Here is an 18,605-nt window from a genome sequence, read left to right as displayed (position 1 = left end):
TTTGAAAAATCTCGAAAAAAATGGGAGCAGCTGTTTGTGTGACACACGCCGAAAGGGTGCGAGGGACGTGCGCGTTTTGTATTTTCGCTGCGTATTTTGTGCCGACGATCTTTTAATAGTAACGCTTTGATTACAAATTGATAGCGAACGAAGCGACTGTCCAAATGCGAAAATCGTACGAGTCGCTGCTGAATACTTTATGATGTTATAGCGTGCTACGGGTATTCACGCGGCGCGGCCAATTTCGCAGCGTATCTGATAAATATTTCCTTTTGACGGGGGAAGCGGTAGTTATTTATTTTAATCAAACGATCGTCGGTGGGACAATAACTTCGCAATTGCCTTCAAACTGTTATACACGGCGGATTTACACTTTCGCAAAATTGCACGCGAAATTTGCATTACGCTTTGTGAATTATTCAGCATTGCTTGTAAAATAAACAATCATTGAGCACGCTAATCTTTGCAAGTTCCACTCGTAGCGTGTTAATCGACAAATTTCTCCAAATAGATATATCAAGGATCTATTTTCTTATTTAGCACACGCAGTGATGATATTAAATATAACATATTATTTTTAATAGCCGATATATATACACAACTTACAATTTTTCACATTAAATCTTTATACATTTTAGAATTAAATTTGAACTTACTATTCTTGTGTTTCATTGATTTTTTTGACTGTTTCTTTTTTAAAAAGCTAAATACTGCTGCAAAGGGAGCTCATTTAGACAGTTAAATTTTGCACCATACTGCAGAATTAAACAGAATAGAATTAAACAGAAATATATTTAAAATAGGATCGGGAGTGTCCTATCCAAATTACGAATTACGCTAAATTCCGAATAGGAAGGTGAGAAACAAAATAACTGGAATTCCACACGGCGCGTTTTCGTTTTCTGTAGTCAGGAAAGATATTTTATCAACCTTTATAAAGCAAGCTCATTGCGTGCCAAAGCGCTGTATATGTACATATATATGTATATATGTATACATGTATACACACATACTCATGCAGTCTAGCTGTTTTCCTGAGTTCTGAACTTAACCCTTCACTGGCCTTTTAATTGCCACTATCAAGTCGCATTAATATTATCTTACTGCACTTTTTGTTCGTTCTCTTATGTTCAGACATCAAATCTATTATTCTGCAAAATTTGTATTTATCTCAGAAAATTCAGAATTATAATATACTACATAATGAGAGAGAGAGAGAATTCAAAATTCGTTCATTATTATTTGCAATAATATTTGCGATTGCAATTGTTCGTAGATTATATATATTAATATTAAATTAGATGTATTACTCTAAATAGAATATATTAAATTATATATATAAAATATAACACCTCTGTGTTTAAAAAAATTAATTGATTTTCTTTTGTATTTTTTAAAATCTGTTTTTCAAATATTTATCTTACATTTTGATAAGTTAATGATAGAATCCACAAGGGAAAGGATGGAAATCCATAAATAATATTTGCCATATCACCATACTGTTACAAAATTTCGTTTGATGCGACTGCATGTCATGTACTCGGCGTAACGCACGCGAAACAGCATCACGTTTATATATACGCCGGAATCTCTCGATTAAATTTGCGAGAATTAAGAGAAGGGGGTTTCAACGCGAACGGATCTTTTTTTTTACAACTAAATCCTGCGTATGCCACCCTTCTGTACTCGAGTGCCTCGTAGCTTTCCGCCACGAGCGACAACATACTCGTCATTTACAAAAGCCGCTCTCTCACCGACTCTCCTCTCTTTTTCGCTCTTTGGTGTACGCTCGACTCTCCCTTTCATCAAAATAAATCCGCATCACCTTTTTTAAGGGTCATCCGCATGTCGTAGGGACAATTCTCTCTCTCTCTCTCTTTCTCTCTCTGTCTGTCTGTCTTTCTTTCTCTCTTTTCTATCCGATGTAATCCCTGTTGCGCCTCGGTGCGCATTTCCGGGAGAAAACGAATGCGCGCCGCGGTCCTATGATTAACTTCCATTCACTGATGGCTTAACCGACCGCGGATTTCAAAGGACACATTGGAACAATCGCTCTCTCTCTCTCTCTCTCTCTCTCTCTCTCTCTCTCTCTCTCTCTCTCCCTCCCTCGGATCATTCTTTATATCTATCCCATCCAATTTGCGGACGCTTCGCGAAAACGCGTCGCGCACCCGATTCCAAGATGCAATCGATATAGGTGCTGTATATGCGGCTATATTTTCTTCGTAATCCGATGGCAGAGTGGTCCTGCTGTACGATGTGGGGTTGATCTAATTTGATGCATTGAATTAGCGCAATTGGCTTAGCGTGGTCGATATTTGCGCTCGACTGATTGGTTACTATGGCCGTATTCGAGCATTGTTTCTTATCGCTTAATCAGAAGATTGATTATTTTTAATCTTCGAATTATTTTTGCTGTGTTCTACATTGTATCCCTTTGAACAGAAAAAATAATAAGTTAGTTAAACGAGTATAACAAAATAACTGGTCCAAATATTCTATTCATGTTTTTCCATTATAAAAAAATATTAAAAAATATTTTACATCAAATAAAATATTTTTCAATGTAATAAAATAAAAGCAAAAGTGCATTATATATTTTTTCAACGCTGAAAATTATTTGTGTAGAGTGTAGAGAATATGATGTACAAGCGAACTAAACTCCATCATCGCGGAATGCATATTTCTTTCGAATAAACTTAATGATCCTGTCCTACTTTTGCAGTCGTGAAATTTTCTCAGATGAGATCAGAGTGCAGCACAATATTCGTAATATTTATTCCGCTTGTTCTCGAAATTTGTCTTCCGAGGAAGGTTTTAATTTCTGAAAACGCGCAGTCAAATATAGCGCATAGCAAATGGTGCACTATTGAAATGTTCTCCCGATAATGTAAACACTACAATCTTCCGAACCGCTATTGCTGCGCGCGGAATTGCGAATGCTTCGTTGCACCTGAACTCTACTCCAAACAAAAAAGCACTTCTGCCATTATCTTTAAAAATGACAAAAACGATAGGAGGTATCATCGACATATAACATATAGTATACTATACGTGGTTGGGGGGTATTCATTCTCGAAAAATATACATATGCATATTACAGATAACAGTTTATCTCAAAAATAAAAATTGCATATTACAGATAACAGTTTATCTCAAAAATAAAAATTATAAATTATAAATTATAAATTACATTGTATGCTACATTATATGTATATACATAAATGTTAATGCTAGTAATTGTGAGAGTGCATAAAATGCATATTTTATTTAATTATTAAGTAATAGTAGAGATAATGCGTAAAAGAAAATATTTGAAATTTAAAAGAGACTTTAATCTTCTCTCTTGTTTCTAAATTTTGTCTTCTATATAATTAGAAGTCTTGTCAAGCTTTAATTATATTTCATTATATCATTAAATTTATATTGTATATGCATCGATGCTGTACTATGATAATTAAAATTTAAATGCTTTGATTGAGCATATTAAATAAGCATGTTTGCACAATGCGTTACATAACACTAGAATGTGTTCTGATAATTATATATGATATATCATATTATAATTATAATTATGCTCTAAAAAATCTACATATTCAAACATGCATCTCATTGTCTGGCATATTATATTCTAAGCGTTGCGGATATACAATAATACATTGAAATATATAATTCTATTATTAATTATTAGATGAAAAGTGTGAACACACACACACACACACACATAAAATTCTCAAAAAATAAAAAAAAGAAAGGAAAAAATTATATCATCTAATTCTCATAAATATCAGCCAATATTTATTTAAATAATTATCTAATAATTTCGCTATGATCGATATTTGAAGCAAATATTGTATAATATGAGAACAATTTGCAAGATTTATTTTTACACATCATAAAATCGGCGCGACATATTGTCCTACGTTTCTTTAATATTTCAAGTTTCTATATTATTCATATATAGAAATCATTATCGATTTGTTGCTCGCGATAAACGTGGAGAATTGGAACGTATGTACTTGTGTAAATAACTGCACTTTCGAAAGCAAACGATCGCGCCACGAATGTATGTACGTCCGGTTCAACTAAAACGCTTGGAAATTCCTCTGCTTAGAGAAACAGGCTCTTTCGTGCATAGATTGCACAAAGTTTCCCCATGAGTCCGAGTCTTAATGAGCGCTTAATTAATCGGACAACTTGCATACGTCGCTGTGAGTCCCGTTATGACTCTCGTCAAAGAAGCAATCAGCGACACTGTTGACACGAATTCGCTTAGATCTAATAAACTATGAACCATATACACATGCTCTGAAAACACATTACCATATCTATACAAAAGAAATAGCTGTTACCATATCTATACAAAAGAAATAGTTGAGTAGAGATAAATTAATACGCAATTACAGAAGTTTCTGTCACGATCCACATGATAATAAATTTAAAATATAATTTATTTCATGTGGAATTTAATTTTTATACATTTATTATAATATTTTTAATTGTTCTTAAATTGCTGAATTGTAATAAGAAATAATGCTCGGTATAACATTGTCGAATATACATATCTTTTTGTTATTTTTCACATATTTTAGAGAATGTTACATATTTGCGATATAAAAATTCTGCAAATTGTTTTAAACGACGTTACATTGTAATATATATAATGACTGTTTTGTGTTTGAAGAAATTTAAATATTGGAGTAAATATATATATAGAAGCAGCGTATTTATTTCGTGGCTGCGCCACAAGACATATCACAGATGTCTTTGCAATGTTGTAACACCGCGCATCGTTAACGCCTATTCGAATTTCTAAACTTGTAAACGTGATTCCAGCAGCTCCCACGAGATTTCAGTAGTTCGGTAATAATGTTTGACAGATAATCCGAATGCAATCTGTAATGTGAGCCGGTAACGCGCGTATTTCTTCATTAACTCGTCTTACACAGCAACGTTTCGTCTCACGTTGTGCATAAGCTGACGTCCTTAACGGAGCTCGATCTCATTCCGCATTGTCGTCTCGTCGCTCGTCCGCCCGTATTCCTACCTTAATAGACGAAGGTACTGAAGTGTTTGGCCGAGCAAACGAGCGTGTGTAACCGAGAATAGTCTGCAACGGATTCAAGTTTTCGTGCTAGGCAGGAGGCATCGTGCTGCACCGCTAAAGTTTGCTGCAGCTTTAATCTCCCATATTATAGGGACGAGGGCTTAATTAAGGGAACAACATAAATCGCGACATATCCCCGACTAAAACTTTATTCGATATTGCTGAAGAAATTATCGATATTAAGAAGGATGAATTCTTTTCTAAAAGTGCTTCCGATAAGCAACAATATAATTTCTCTAAAATATTTATCTTGTTTTCTTTTTTATTTTTAATTTAGTTTTAATCTTGCTATTTTTTCCCCCGAGAGATTCCTTTTAATCATTGTATATGTGTGTGTCTATATAAAATATATAAAATTTTTAATTTGTTTTTAAAGTACAATGTATTTTTAAAGCAATTTTAAAATTATTAATAGTCTTTATTAGAGGAATAAGATCTAAAGAATAACTTTTTAAATAACAATTTTGTTTTCTTCTTCTTTGACTGAATATTTGTATAACGACACAGCTCATCACATTCTTATTTATTATTTCAAGGAGATTAGCTTACAACATTTAAAATCAATTTAACTTTGTCTCTCTGAGAAGTAAGCTTTCATAATACTTGTGCTTTTTTTTCGATATTATCAAAATATGGCTCCATAATACTGTTGTTCCAAAAGAGACACCATTAAGGCTCGCTATTTTCTCATCGCAGGCGGCGAAGATTACTTTGCTATCTCTCTATTGCGTTTTCTCATTTAGTCTGTCTTACCTTGAACGGATACATCGGACAAAAGCGGTTTACGTGAGTTTATAGTAAAAAGAGAAAAAAGATCCATCCGGTACGCGATTGCTATTAGTTACGTAAGCTCTTAATTAAGCTGCGCGTATATCGATCTGCCTATTCTTTCGTCTTTAACTCCCGCAGAAAGACTATCAAATTCGATAGTCATTGAATCTGACTTCGATGCGAACTTTGCCATCTCGTTTTACAGAGCCAACTGCTTCAGCAACTTACTGTTCTTTTCGGCTTCACTTTTTACGGTTTATTCGTCGAACGTTTAATTTTTAAAATATAATGAACACGAACGCAATATTATATAGCAAGATAACATTTTTCTTTAAATAACACACTAATTATTATAATAATAAATAATAATGATTAATATAATTATTTTCATTTTCTAATATTAAGAAAAATTGAAAATAATCAATATTAGACTATAACAAAAATAGATGCCAAGTTATCCAGAAAAGAAATTCTCTCCATTTTGATTATTTGGTCATTTCTCTAAAATAACGCACAATTCTAGAGATCTTTTCTAGCAGCGTCTAATACTTTCTCAAGATGTTTCTTTATAGAAACGAGAGCGCTCTTCGTTAGTCGTACAACATGTGTCCAAAGCTCAAGCTGACTTGCGGAAAGGAGGTTACGAGAATTGAAGACGCACTAGTTCTAATTCTTTAAATACGAGTACTTTATTAATTCGTTTTTCTTCGTTTGCTAGAGATTACACGATTCTCCAATATTCTCCGTACGCATTCGAAGGATCTAGTATTGCAATTATTCACTTAGTTAGTCCTTAATTCTGAACTGATCTTTAATCTTAGAATGAACATTATATTTTATAAGTACATGTGCGCGAAGAGATCCTTAAATGCTATTGTACAATATTTTTATTTCCTGATGATTATAATACGTATTATTGTTCAAGGAAAGAAATTCAGAAATGTCGATATATCTGTGTGTATGTACACATATATATATATATTTTTTTTTACAACTATATATATATACATATATATTTAATTTGATAAATATTTCAAAACTAAAAACTCTTGTGACACCCTTCTCTCCCCGGATTTAAAAAAATTAATTACTTCTTAATCCGAATAAAGTTTTTTTAATGTTGCATAATTACAAGATTAATAAATAAAGTATGCAACACACCAAAAAATATATTTATAATATTTAAATATGAATAAATTAGAATTAATAGAAATATATTCTATAAAAATACATTTCACATATACTATATACTACATATATAATACATATGTATATTCTGAAAAATACATTTCATAAAAATATAAATGTAAATAAAAAGAAAACTGTTATAAAAATTAATTTATCATAAATTTTATGATTTACAACTGTATTAATTCACACAAACATTGCTTTTTATGAAAACTTTTTTTAATAAAAAAGTATGCACCATATACGTTATTTTAGAGTCATCTGCTAAATACACTGTGCATAAGAAACTCTGTAATCACATTGAAAGCAATGTCGATATGAATAGATCTATAGAGAGTCAGTATTTTAATTTTTGTCGATCAGTTTATTCGCTTTTCATTTACAACGACCTTTCTAATTTCTCATCAAGGGCTTTGTACTCATTTTCAATTCTCCTTCGCTAGGTTTGCAGCTTAAAGCGCACTTCCGTTACGCTGCATTACCGGATGATTAATAATTAATAATCACAAGCACATTTGAATTAATTTCGTAGGAAAACAGGAAACCGCGATCCGTCTAATCTTGGATCTAGAAAATAATTATTTTATCAAAAACATCTAAATCGTATATGCTTAGGAATAAATATATAATTTTTAGTAATTTATATAATATTATTACATAGTAAATGATCATAGTAGATTATAGTAAATGATGATATTTTATATATTTTATATTTTAGTGTTATATAGTTTTTGAAAATTTTTATTTTACTTATCTCTAAAAATTTTCACACATAATTTTATAATAACGCTTTGCAATAGTTGTAATAATAACATATTAAAAAAATTTTATTTTTGATATACTTTTGATATCTGAATAGCAATCCATTATAAAGAGATATGAAACATTACGTATAAGAAATTTTTAGTAGAAATTTTGTTATTACAGGCATCAGATATTTTTTATCGTGCACTTAATTAAACAAGGAATGTATATTAACGCCCATCTTATCTCTTCCGTCGTTCTTTGCCTTTCTCATAGAAGAATATTGCCGAGCGGTAATCTCATGAACTTACGTCTTTCTACTATCTTCTTATATGAGAGATCAGTGTGCACGGTTTGTTACCCGTAATACTCGTTCTCATTATGCATTCCCCTTCATCAACTGACTGTCATAATATATCATAATCTTATTTAACCTTCTTCAAGGACCGTAGTAATCTAGCAACATTGTATATTCACTCGATGCAATTACATGTTCGTCTTGCTACGTTCGCACATATTCATTAATCGAAAATGCAATTACGAAATTGGATGTATTCAATATGTTTCTAACTCAATGATCGAGTAAATTTTATAAATAGGAACAAATGTTTAACAGCTCTAACAAAAACATTGCAATATATAAACATAATAAAATAAAGATTATTATTTTATTATTTTGCTTATTAGAAATGACGAAAGATAAAATGAATATTATTATAGATGAACCAAGGGATGGACATTTACTTAATGATTACATGTTAATCATAAATATCAAAAATATTAAATATTAATAACTTAAGAGTTTTTATTTTTTTATAATACTTTAAATTTTTTGTGATAGCATAATTAACGTAATATTTTGAGAATAAAATTTTGTAGTTTCTTTTTATCCAATTTACTCCATCATATGAATATTATTATAAGAATAAGACAATATCTGCGAAATTTCAAAAAATATATATTCAATATCATTTCATATATATTCAAAATATCAAAAATCATATTTAAAAATATCTCTTGCTAAGATTCTCTCGTTTCCGTAAGGTTGATAATAGTAATGTATTTTGCAGATCGGTATTTCCAAAACTACAACGTGTTACCATTTGCGGACAATGGCCTGCCGTGTTCTGCCAGTCTGTTGCGGTACGATGCAAAAAAGGGTGAGTACTCTGTTCTACTCCCTGTTTGATCCTTACGAGCTACCGCGCGCGTTCCTACAACCCGTTCCCACCTCCTTGCGTCGCTCGGGCGCAAGTTTGCTCTTCCTGTGTAAGCTCGGACGTTCTGCGCGGACAAGCGCTTAATTAAGCGAATAACATATATCATCTTAACGCCTAACGCCCACCTTCAACTTGCTCGACTACCTTGCCTCGCGGAGGTACCTATAACACGCTGGCCGGGGCGGGCCCACGGCGACGTATGTCGGGCCCAGCACAGCCGTTCGATTTCACCTACCCACCTCTCATACTGAGAGAGCTTTGAGCTCCAAGCCACACCGAAGATCCTTGTCCTCATTCTATCACGTCGACCAACGCGTCTTAATACGTTCTCTACGTTTACCGTGTTCCCGCGGACATTGAAAATCTATGGGGTCATCCGGAAATATATTACCTACTTTAGAGATATTATGCGTTTACATACTATTACCTGTATATTGAAAAGGACATTTAATGTGGAAATGAAATAGTAAAATATAGGTCGAGATAAGTTTACTATTGCAACGCGACATTATGACTTTGTGGGAACGAGTACGCGCGTTAAATTTATCAATTGCATTCATTCAAAAAACATTCTTTTATTTTTATGCAAATATTTAGAGATTCTTCATAAATTATTCAATTATTCTTTCAATCGCGTGCGCGATTTCCAGATTAATTATATTTTGCTATATCTAATGAATAAAGAGTTTTAGATTATAACAGTTAAAAAAGATAAACTGATAACACCACGGGAGATATTCTGTCATATTTCGTACCTACGTCCTTTGGAAGTTCTATATGCTTTCAAGCAGTTCGGTCGTAATGAAGAGTATGTATACGATGTAGCCTTAGGCATTGCGGGGGCGAGATAGTGAAACGAGGTCCTCCCTTGATTTTCAAAGAGATCGAACGAGCCGGGCGTTTATCGGCGAGTCTCTCTCACCTCGGTGATTTTAAAGCTAAGTTTAGCGATGGTAATATGGGAAGAGTGGACTGATAGGTATTCACTATAAAGCGTTATATAAAAGTATTTCGCATCGTACTATCTGAATGCGCGATTTTCTTTTTGCAATAATATGAAAATGTTGCTGAGGACGAGACATGCGGAATATTCTCTTTATAATTATCAGAAAATATTATATAGAATGAAGTTTTGTCTTAATTTCTAAATAGTTCAACGAATATAATTCTAAATATAAAAGAAAATTTTTTAATTTTTTTAATCAATTTTATTATTGATGTACTTTATACAGATGATAAGAATTTAAAAGAAAATATATCAGTTAGTAAAAAATATAAAAAAATATATATATACAATTTATAATTACAAAAATACTCTTAATTCAGATGTGAAATGGATATGTTACGATGTGTAAATGGCACAGAATGGGAAAACAGTTAGTAGTATTTGAGGGAGAGAATGGATGTCGTCACGAGTGTAATGAGACAATGGATATGGGAGTAAGAAAGACCCGATTCATACTACCAAATGAGGCTATAGAATAGCTCCGATATATTCATCTCTATTTGTTACTTAATTATTCACTACCTTACAGACAATTATCTAAAGAATTTTTCAAAATCATTATCGAAATAATAAATCTTAATTATATTTTTAAATCGAAAATATAACACAAAAAATATATCTTATAAAATGTTATATCTTAAACTTTCAAAAATACGAATGCCGTCCGTACGATAACTCATTTTTGAATATTAATAACAATAACATTGAAACATACGTTACAAACAAGGGAAAAATACAAGAAATTTGTCCATTTTTTCTTTTTAAAAGCAGAAATTACTTGTGAAAATTTACCTCTCTGGACGCACGTTTCTTTTCTAACTAATCTCAGATACGTTATTTCCTTCGGGATTCCCGGGAACAAAATGTTTTAAGCTTGCCAGCGCGCCAGGATTCAGCGGCGACCTCTTCGTCTGTTAATACGCGGAAAGGAGCTAGCGCGATATTGAATTATCATTAGCAAATTCCATTATACGACAAACAGCGCAGTTCCCCTGCTAATTGTAACTCGTTAAAGCCTTTAACTATTTGAGTTGGAAGTTACCTTCCTGTAATTTCAATGGCGCTTTCACGGTCGTTCTCTATTCATGCGCGACGAGAGAAACTACTGTCACGCCGTCGAATAAGGACTCCTCCTAAAGACTGAAACGTGTCTGGCATAATTGAGACCATTTGAAATGCCTGCATGAATGTTTTCAGAGCTCCATCCACATGCCATGACCTCGTAATAAAATTATATTCAAAATCGCAAGAGTATGATTTTGTACTATTTCTCATTTGAATAAGCATCTTATTTAAAAATTCTGTTGAACATTAAAAATTTTCTTAGGATTTATAGCAGATATAATTCATTTTTGAATTTATATATATTTCAAGAGATTTTTACTGCTCATATATAACATTCATCCATTAATCGATATTTCGCTCTGGCAATAAATCATAATTTAAGAAATAGTTTTATACTTTCTTTCCGTTAGATGTTCAACGCGAATTGATGTGATATAGTATACAACATACAATCAGTACATTAAAAAAATACAATCTAATTTATTTTCAAGACTGTTACATGTGTATTCGTTCAATGCGATTGATTATGTCTTTTCTAAGGCGATTGCACAGGAGTTAATAAAATGGTTGTTGTTATCTATCGATTCATTCTTTTATATGGAGATATCATATCCGAGAAGTATCGTTTATATCTTTGAGCTTGTTGACATGTTGACAAGTAGCCACCTATTTGAGAGAACCGCTTAGGTTGGGAAGACGTGTGATTAATGTGCGAGAGATAAGAGAGAAAGGTTAGACTTTCGGACAACTGATTCAACCTATTCAGACAATACGTATAATGAAATGACACAAGTGACGGTTAATGAAATCGTCAAATTTACCTTACGCTTTCTACGAAGAAACATTCGCGATCGCAAATACGGAAGCTTCGAGCGCCGTCGGGAAAATAGAGATTTGTAGGGAAAAGCTTGTTCACGCTTTTACCTACAAATATTTGAAGTTGCTTTCCAGTGCCCCTGTTTGTGTCCCAAATAAAAATTTAACGGGCGAGTTTGTTACGTTTAATGTCATTTTTATTTTATAAATGTACAAATTTTCTAAATTGTAAAGTTTAGATACTATTTTGTGAAAATTATTATTAAAATACTATAGCAACGATATACTATCTGTTCTTAAATTAAATTAATATCATCAAAGATACATATACTCATGATAATCATATTATAATTATTTATAATTATGATGCATGATTGCTTTTAATACATCTAAATAAATTTTTCGAAATACTTTGATAACAAAATTTGATAAATATAAATAAATATTTAAATAAAATTTGACATGTACTTTATTGATGAAAATTGAACGCATTATTGGTTATATATGTATATATAATTAGTAATAATACGAGTTGCGTAATTAATAATCCATCACTGATTTTGAATCCTGTTACAAACATTTGTGAGCATTTTATTAAATTATTTTAGTGAGTTCTATAAACATAATTAACCGAATGTAAATTGTAAATTTTAACTGTGATAGTTAACGTATTAGATTCTTTTAACACATATAATTAAAATCTATTGTTAAGATCTATTATTCTTAAATTTTTAAATCTATTTTTGTATTTTATATATATATAAATCTAATATAAATTTAATGTAAAGAGATACTAACAAAATAAGAAAGAGTTATTATTTCTTAAACGTTTATAATTGTTTTCATCAGCAATATCCCCCTTTTTTCACAAGTATACTTATATAACTAGCAAATTATTCGTATAATAAATCTTAACAATAGATTTTAATACATTTAGAAGAAATACTTACAGAGAGATTGAAAAATTTAAGAAAAAGATACTGACAAAATAAGAGAGAGCGAGAGGAGAGCTTAATGCGCGCGAGACTGTCTAATTAAAAATCTGTTTGTCTGTAAGCGTAATAACCGTCGGCCGAGTACGTAATTCAATGTGTCAGCAGCGGTTAAGTTAGTCCGTATTCGGCAGAAATTACCGCAAATCGTATATTTCGCATTTAGTTGGCGTCAGCGGCAACGCACTCGCATATTAGTTATTACAGTCGGAAACCAAACAGCCCGAGTGTGTGCTCGCACTCAAAGCAAATCCAGAATGCTCCGTTCTAGCTCTGACCGTTATACTCTGCTGCGGTTTGCTAGCGGAATGCACGCACTTCGAGACAGCCTTTAAAACCCAGCGTCAGGAAAGACATCAAAGGCTTTGTTCAGTGCAATTACTATCGACGCACGTTATACCGCCCGCCGGCAAATTCGTTTCACGTTGGACTGTAACTGTAACGACGCGAACGGCAGTACATTATAAACAGTCGAATTCGTAAACCCTGAACGCTCCAGGTTATCCGCCCTTGCTGTTATCTCTGAATTGTTTGGTCAATTTGAAATGAAATTTTTTTTTAATCCCGAGCTAGCAGTTGTTTTTGAGTTACACACGAAAAAGTACAAGAAAATTATCATACATTCGATTACTTTCAAATTAATCTATAAATAAACGTGTCGGAGAGTGCGACACTCTTTATATTAAAACTTGAAAAATAATATTCAAAGACACTTGACAACTTAAATTATTGATTACTGTACACATTGACATAAATTTATTATTACTTTAGCGAAATATTCTGACTATTTTTATTATTAATACATATTAAGATAATCTATTCGAAAATAGCTACACACATGTGGCAGTGTAATTGATTTCACTTGAAAACAAAAATATGTCATCGAAATTTTTTAACGTCTACGAAGTGTTGATCTACTTTTCGTATTAAATCTCACAACGATTAAAATCTTCTGTCGGACTTTAAATCATTAATGACAAAACCTCGAGCTCATGACACGTCTGTAGAACGTGTCACTCGAAAACACGTGTTTATGTTTTTCTCGGTGTCACTTCGGGAAAAGAATTAGGGTTCGACAGACAGTGACACGTCGAGAGTAGTCGAGGGTCGTGCCCGTCTGCCAGTCAGTTTCATGGCAGGGACTTTGAAGTTGATCGATTTAGCAGCTGCAGTCACTCCGTAGATTGTACTTCTCTTAAGCTCGCGCTAATGAATTAGACAGTGGGAACAGAAATACTTCACGATTATCTCATATATAGCCGCTCGATGTTATTTACACCGCGTCTATATATCTCCTTCCCACGTTTAATTTTAACAGAATAAGACGGTTTTGACACTCTAATTAGTTCTACCAGACAACTCGTAAAATTGATATAATTACTCGCTATTATATACGCATATTCGACCGCCCCTTATATGAGAATACCGTGCGCGTCTTTGTGTTGGGGGTTGATGAGCGTGGAAATAAAGTGTTTGGATAAAAGAACAATTATTACGGTGTCTGATTCTATTGTATGCAAATAAGAATATAAATGCGGACTAATTTCACGTCTGACACCTACAGTGTATACACAGCAAAAGGTCCATCTTGCTCCTCTATTCATGCAATAAAAGCTCATTACGAGCAGTGCCTCCGGAGAAGTAGGAACAGGAAAAAGCCTCTTAACATCATTTTTTTACTGGGCAATACCATCTTTTAATGTAATTATGCAGAACTGGGTTGTACTACAATTACTTATTCATTATCGTCTGATCATATCGGAAAGCATATTACCTTCGAAAGCGAGGCATAACAATTTGATGTTTATAAAAAGAAAAATCAAATAAATTATATTAATTTGTAACACGCGAATGCATACGAATAAAATTGCATGAAACGCCGAGCAAAAAATTTCTTCATATATTATAGAGTGCAATCTCATTATCTGTTTTTTAAACTGTTAATTAATTGTTTTTTTATATCTTTTTTTTTAAGTCATATATTTCTTTGCTTTATTAAAATAATTTTAAACTTGTACAATATAAAACACCTCGGACAATTTTTTGAATGTTGTTTTCTATTAAATCTATCTATTTTTATATTACATTTAATAGCTTCGCTTGAGTTCATTCATGAAATATATTTGTGTATGTGAGTCTATTGGTTTGCTCGTTCGAATTAATTCACGAACTTCAAATTTTGACCCGACATATTCAATAAACTTTTCCAGTGCGCCTCTTAAACAAAATTGTCCGAATCGTGGCAATTTTTGCGCGAGCATTTCCATACGGGCGCACAACCGGGTGCAGGTGCATCGGACGATCCCCTACGGGTTATTTAGGAGGCATTTTGCATTAATTATTCAAATGAGCTTGCGCGCCGCCGAGATTATCGCAAGTTACGTGGCTCCTCTCCTTTCGACGACTTCATTACGGGACGCAAACCGACAATATAAGAGAATATATTTGAAAAAATCAGGAAAAGTTGCCATCTGGCGTAACCAACATTCTTACCGTATCGGTTAAACAACAATAAATTGCACTTTAATTTGCAATTATAATGTTTAGAATTTTTTTAGCATTAATGTTTTATAATTAATAATTTATATTAATAAAAAAATTAATAAAAAAGTAAAAACATTGTGACATGCTAATTAACATCGTATAATATCAAATGCATAATTCATGTAAAGATTTTTTTTATCAACGGAACTAGTTGACCGAATTAAAATACCGGTTGAATCTTTTATTAACATCTTTTTCGGAGATTCGAAAACTAGAAACTGTCTGATGCAATGTCAACGATTTAAATTGACTTAAGAGACAAGCTTTCTTATGCGGCTGCATTTAGCCGGCAGTATTACTCGATTGCTATGCGAAAGTCAAGAAAATTTCATTCCGCATCCAGTCCTATCGCATAATTTAATATTACGCCGTTGGAATATTGGATATTCAACCTCGACAGGCGCTGTAGCCTGCGGCAACAGTTGTCTGTTACTGAGCTCACCGGTTAAATATGCAAAATTCATGCTGAACACGGCGGAAGTGCCCAAAACTACTCCCAACAACCGGACAGTTTTATGACCATAAATATACTCGCGCGTGGATCTTCGTCATTCTAATAATGTCGCGTTACAATAACCAATTTTACGATCACACTGACACTAATTTCAATTCCGTTAGGCTAACAAACTTTATTATCCAGCATTTTGACACCTTTAATAATCACGTATCACAGAAGTGCTTTTTATTTACAGTTTCTTGTGTCGCATGTAATGCAAATAAAAAATGCTAATCTTCTAACATAAATTGATATAAATTTTTCTTACAAGCGTAATTTATATACGTAATTTTTTTTTCTCTTATTGTGCTAGTTTTCTTTTACTAGGAAGAAACAGCACATGATTATTTTTATTGATATATTTATTGATACAGGATACAGCAAATCCTGCTGTTATTTTTTTTTTATTTGAATTTCATTCTCAATTTTCATTTCGATATTGTAGTTTTATGAAACGCAATTCGCGCAACGGCATTCTTTCTACAATTTTTCGATTATTAATGCCACACAATTCGGTATCTTCCATCGCCGGAAAAAAATATGAAATTATTCCGGAGCATACAGGGTATTTTAATTTGAGTTGGATAATTTTTTTCGTCGTCTCTCGTATATCGCGACATAGACATGAAAATTATACACGTGGTGACAATAAAAGCTCTACTTTCTCGAGATTAAAATCTACGATGCTAAAACGCGACTGTGCGCAACGTATTATCTCTCTGTAGAGTAAAAGAATGAAGGGTGTCGCTTTTTGCCTTCGACACGGCGCACGACTGTATAATATCTCCTTATCTCACACACCTTTCCATTTACTCCGTGTCCGAACCGAAAGTCACACGCGCGGTGGCTTTTAAGGCGGCTCCAAGTCGAAGAACGCGATATACGTAATAAAATACGACGCGCCTCTCAATGTAGCGATACGCGCGGGGGTCTGGGACGAAATCTCACCGTAAGGCCAAAGCCCATAAAGAGCGACCGGCGATTTGACCAGGGATTTGACCAGAAACGAGCCCGTCGCACTCGAAATTAAGACATAATTTAATGCCGCGGCGGCTGCAGCGGCGGTGCGCGCTCATTTACGTACCTTTTACGGGAAAAAGATAAACACACCGCGCGCCGAATGCGAGAGATGACTCGCCGTGAAATTACGCGCGTCGTTAAAAAGCTTACTTTACGCTGATTAAGCGTTTAACAGAGCTGCCGTGGTGTACACGAGGGCGCTTTCCATGCATGAATATGGATGAGTACTAGTGTAACCACGACGGAGAGAACTACGAGAGATGGGAGCTATCGTTGTTTGCGGCGCGAAGTGGCTTATCCCGACTGATAATCGAAGTTTCCAACTAGGAAAAAAAAAGAGAAAAAAATAGAAACGCGCGTGGTCGGAACTAGTTTCTCATGCGACATCATTTATGTCTCATGAGTATCGCGTGGAACTACATTACATAGGTAAGGAAAGGTGCGCCGACCGGTCGGGCCGCGTCGAGAAATATACTTATCGGTGTTGTAAGTATTCCGTTCGGCGGAATCACGCTGCGTATAACTTGGAGAGAATACGGCATGATATTTCTCCCCGCCCGGCTTATCATAATAAGATTCAAAGTTGCGTGAACAGCTCTTAGGTATTCGAACTAAATGCGTTATCACCACGCGATAATGGTAGATCCATTAACAGGGTGTGTATATAGAGTTCTTCATAATTTTTACGACTATTAGAAAAATTGAAATCCAAAGATTGATAAAAATATCCTCCAGTGCAGTCGAAGAGATGCAAATGCTGCATCTTCTTTAGATATCTCGCGGCTAATTAAAGCTGCCGAGGAGTTCGAGATTTTTCTTTCGATTTTGTGTTATTTATATTCATATCCAACATTTTCTTTGTAGAGAGAATTCTCGGTAAAAAGATTCAGTCTTGTAAGAGCCTTATATGAATATCAGAAGTGTGCATGTTACGAAAGGAAGAGATTTCAAAGAATTCTTGAGAAACGACGTCACGTTCAGGGATATTTCGCGATATAAACTTAACATAATTTTTCAAGTACCTATCGTTTAGAAATAAAACATTGTGACAGAAACTGTTTTGAAACTTTCCGTACCTCTAGAAAACTTGGTTGTGTACTTACTGCTAAAACGCTTGACGTAAGCTGGCGAATAATTGAACGTGAACCAACACGTAATTTTCGCGATAAAAAGGTGCAACGTAGCACAGTTTTAAACGCGAAGTGAAACAAAGTAGACGTTTTTGAAAATTGTTGAAAATGTCCGTGTGTTTTGAATCTTGATTACGATGCTGCATTTTCATAACAGAATTTGTGGAAATTACATGAATTTGTAAAACAAAACAAGTTAAAAATAAAATTGCGAACGCAGATACCATTATCGTTGATTATTCATGGGCTTAAATTGCGTAAATATCAGTATATGTTTACCGCTGATATTTCAAAAATATAACGCTATATCGATCGCGAAACTACACGAAAAGTACATCACGTCGTGAAGCTTAATCCGTAGTTTAGTCTCTCTTCATACGTGTTGCATCAGTATCGAAAAATGCACAAGTTGAAGTTAAAGCCTTCTATAAGCTACTAAAAAAATATTTTACGTCGCCCACGTAATGTTTCACTGATAACATGCGTAAAATTAATATTAATAGTAA

At 33.4% G+C, this 18,605-nt stretch overlaps 1 protein-coding gene and 1 long non-coding RNA gene across 4 annotated transcripts in view; one reads left to right on the top strand and one right to left on the bottom strand.

Annotated features, from left to right (window-relative positions):
• LOC145934864 (uncharacterized) overlaps positions 1 to 18,605 on the top strand; it is a 128,466-nt gene that overhangs the window by 11,422 nt on the left and 98,439 nt on the right. For all 3 annotated transcript variants that reach the window (XR_014425120.1, XR_014425119.1, XM_083035682.1), the window contains exon 2: positions 8,881 to 8,970. Coding sequence is in view for 1 of the 3 variants with exons in the window: in XM_083035682.1 (XP_082891808.1) it covers positions 8,881 to 8,970 (90 nt within the window). In the remaining 2 variants the exon portion in view is untranslated. The remainder of the gene's footprint in view (positions 1 to 8,880; positions 8,971 to 18,605) is intronic.
• LOC145934865 (uncharacterized) overlaps positions 2,091 to 18,605 on the bottom strand; it is a 116,593-nt gene continuing 100,078 nt past the window's right edge. The window contains exon 4 of the long non-coding RNA XR_014425121.1: positions 2,091 to 2,435. This is a non-coding gene — a long non-coding RNA (uncharacterized LOC145934865). The remainder of the gene's footprint in view (positions 2,436 to 18,605) is intronic.

Source organism: Prenolepis imparis, unplaced genomic scaffold (genome assembly GCF_030444845.1).
Source record: "Prenolepis imparis isolate NDT839.2.m4 unplaced genomic scaffold, iyPreImpa1.0 SCAF_4, whole genome shotgun sequence".
Lineage (NCBI taxonomy): Eukaryota > Metazoa > Arthropoda > Insecta > Hymenoptera > Formicidae > Prenolepis > Prenolepis imparis.
The sequence above is the reverse complement of the archived record's forward strand: the minus strand, read 5'-3'. Positions and strand labels throughout refer to the sequence as shown.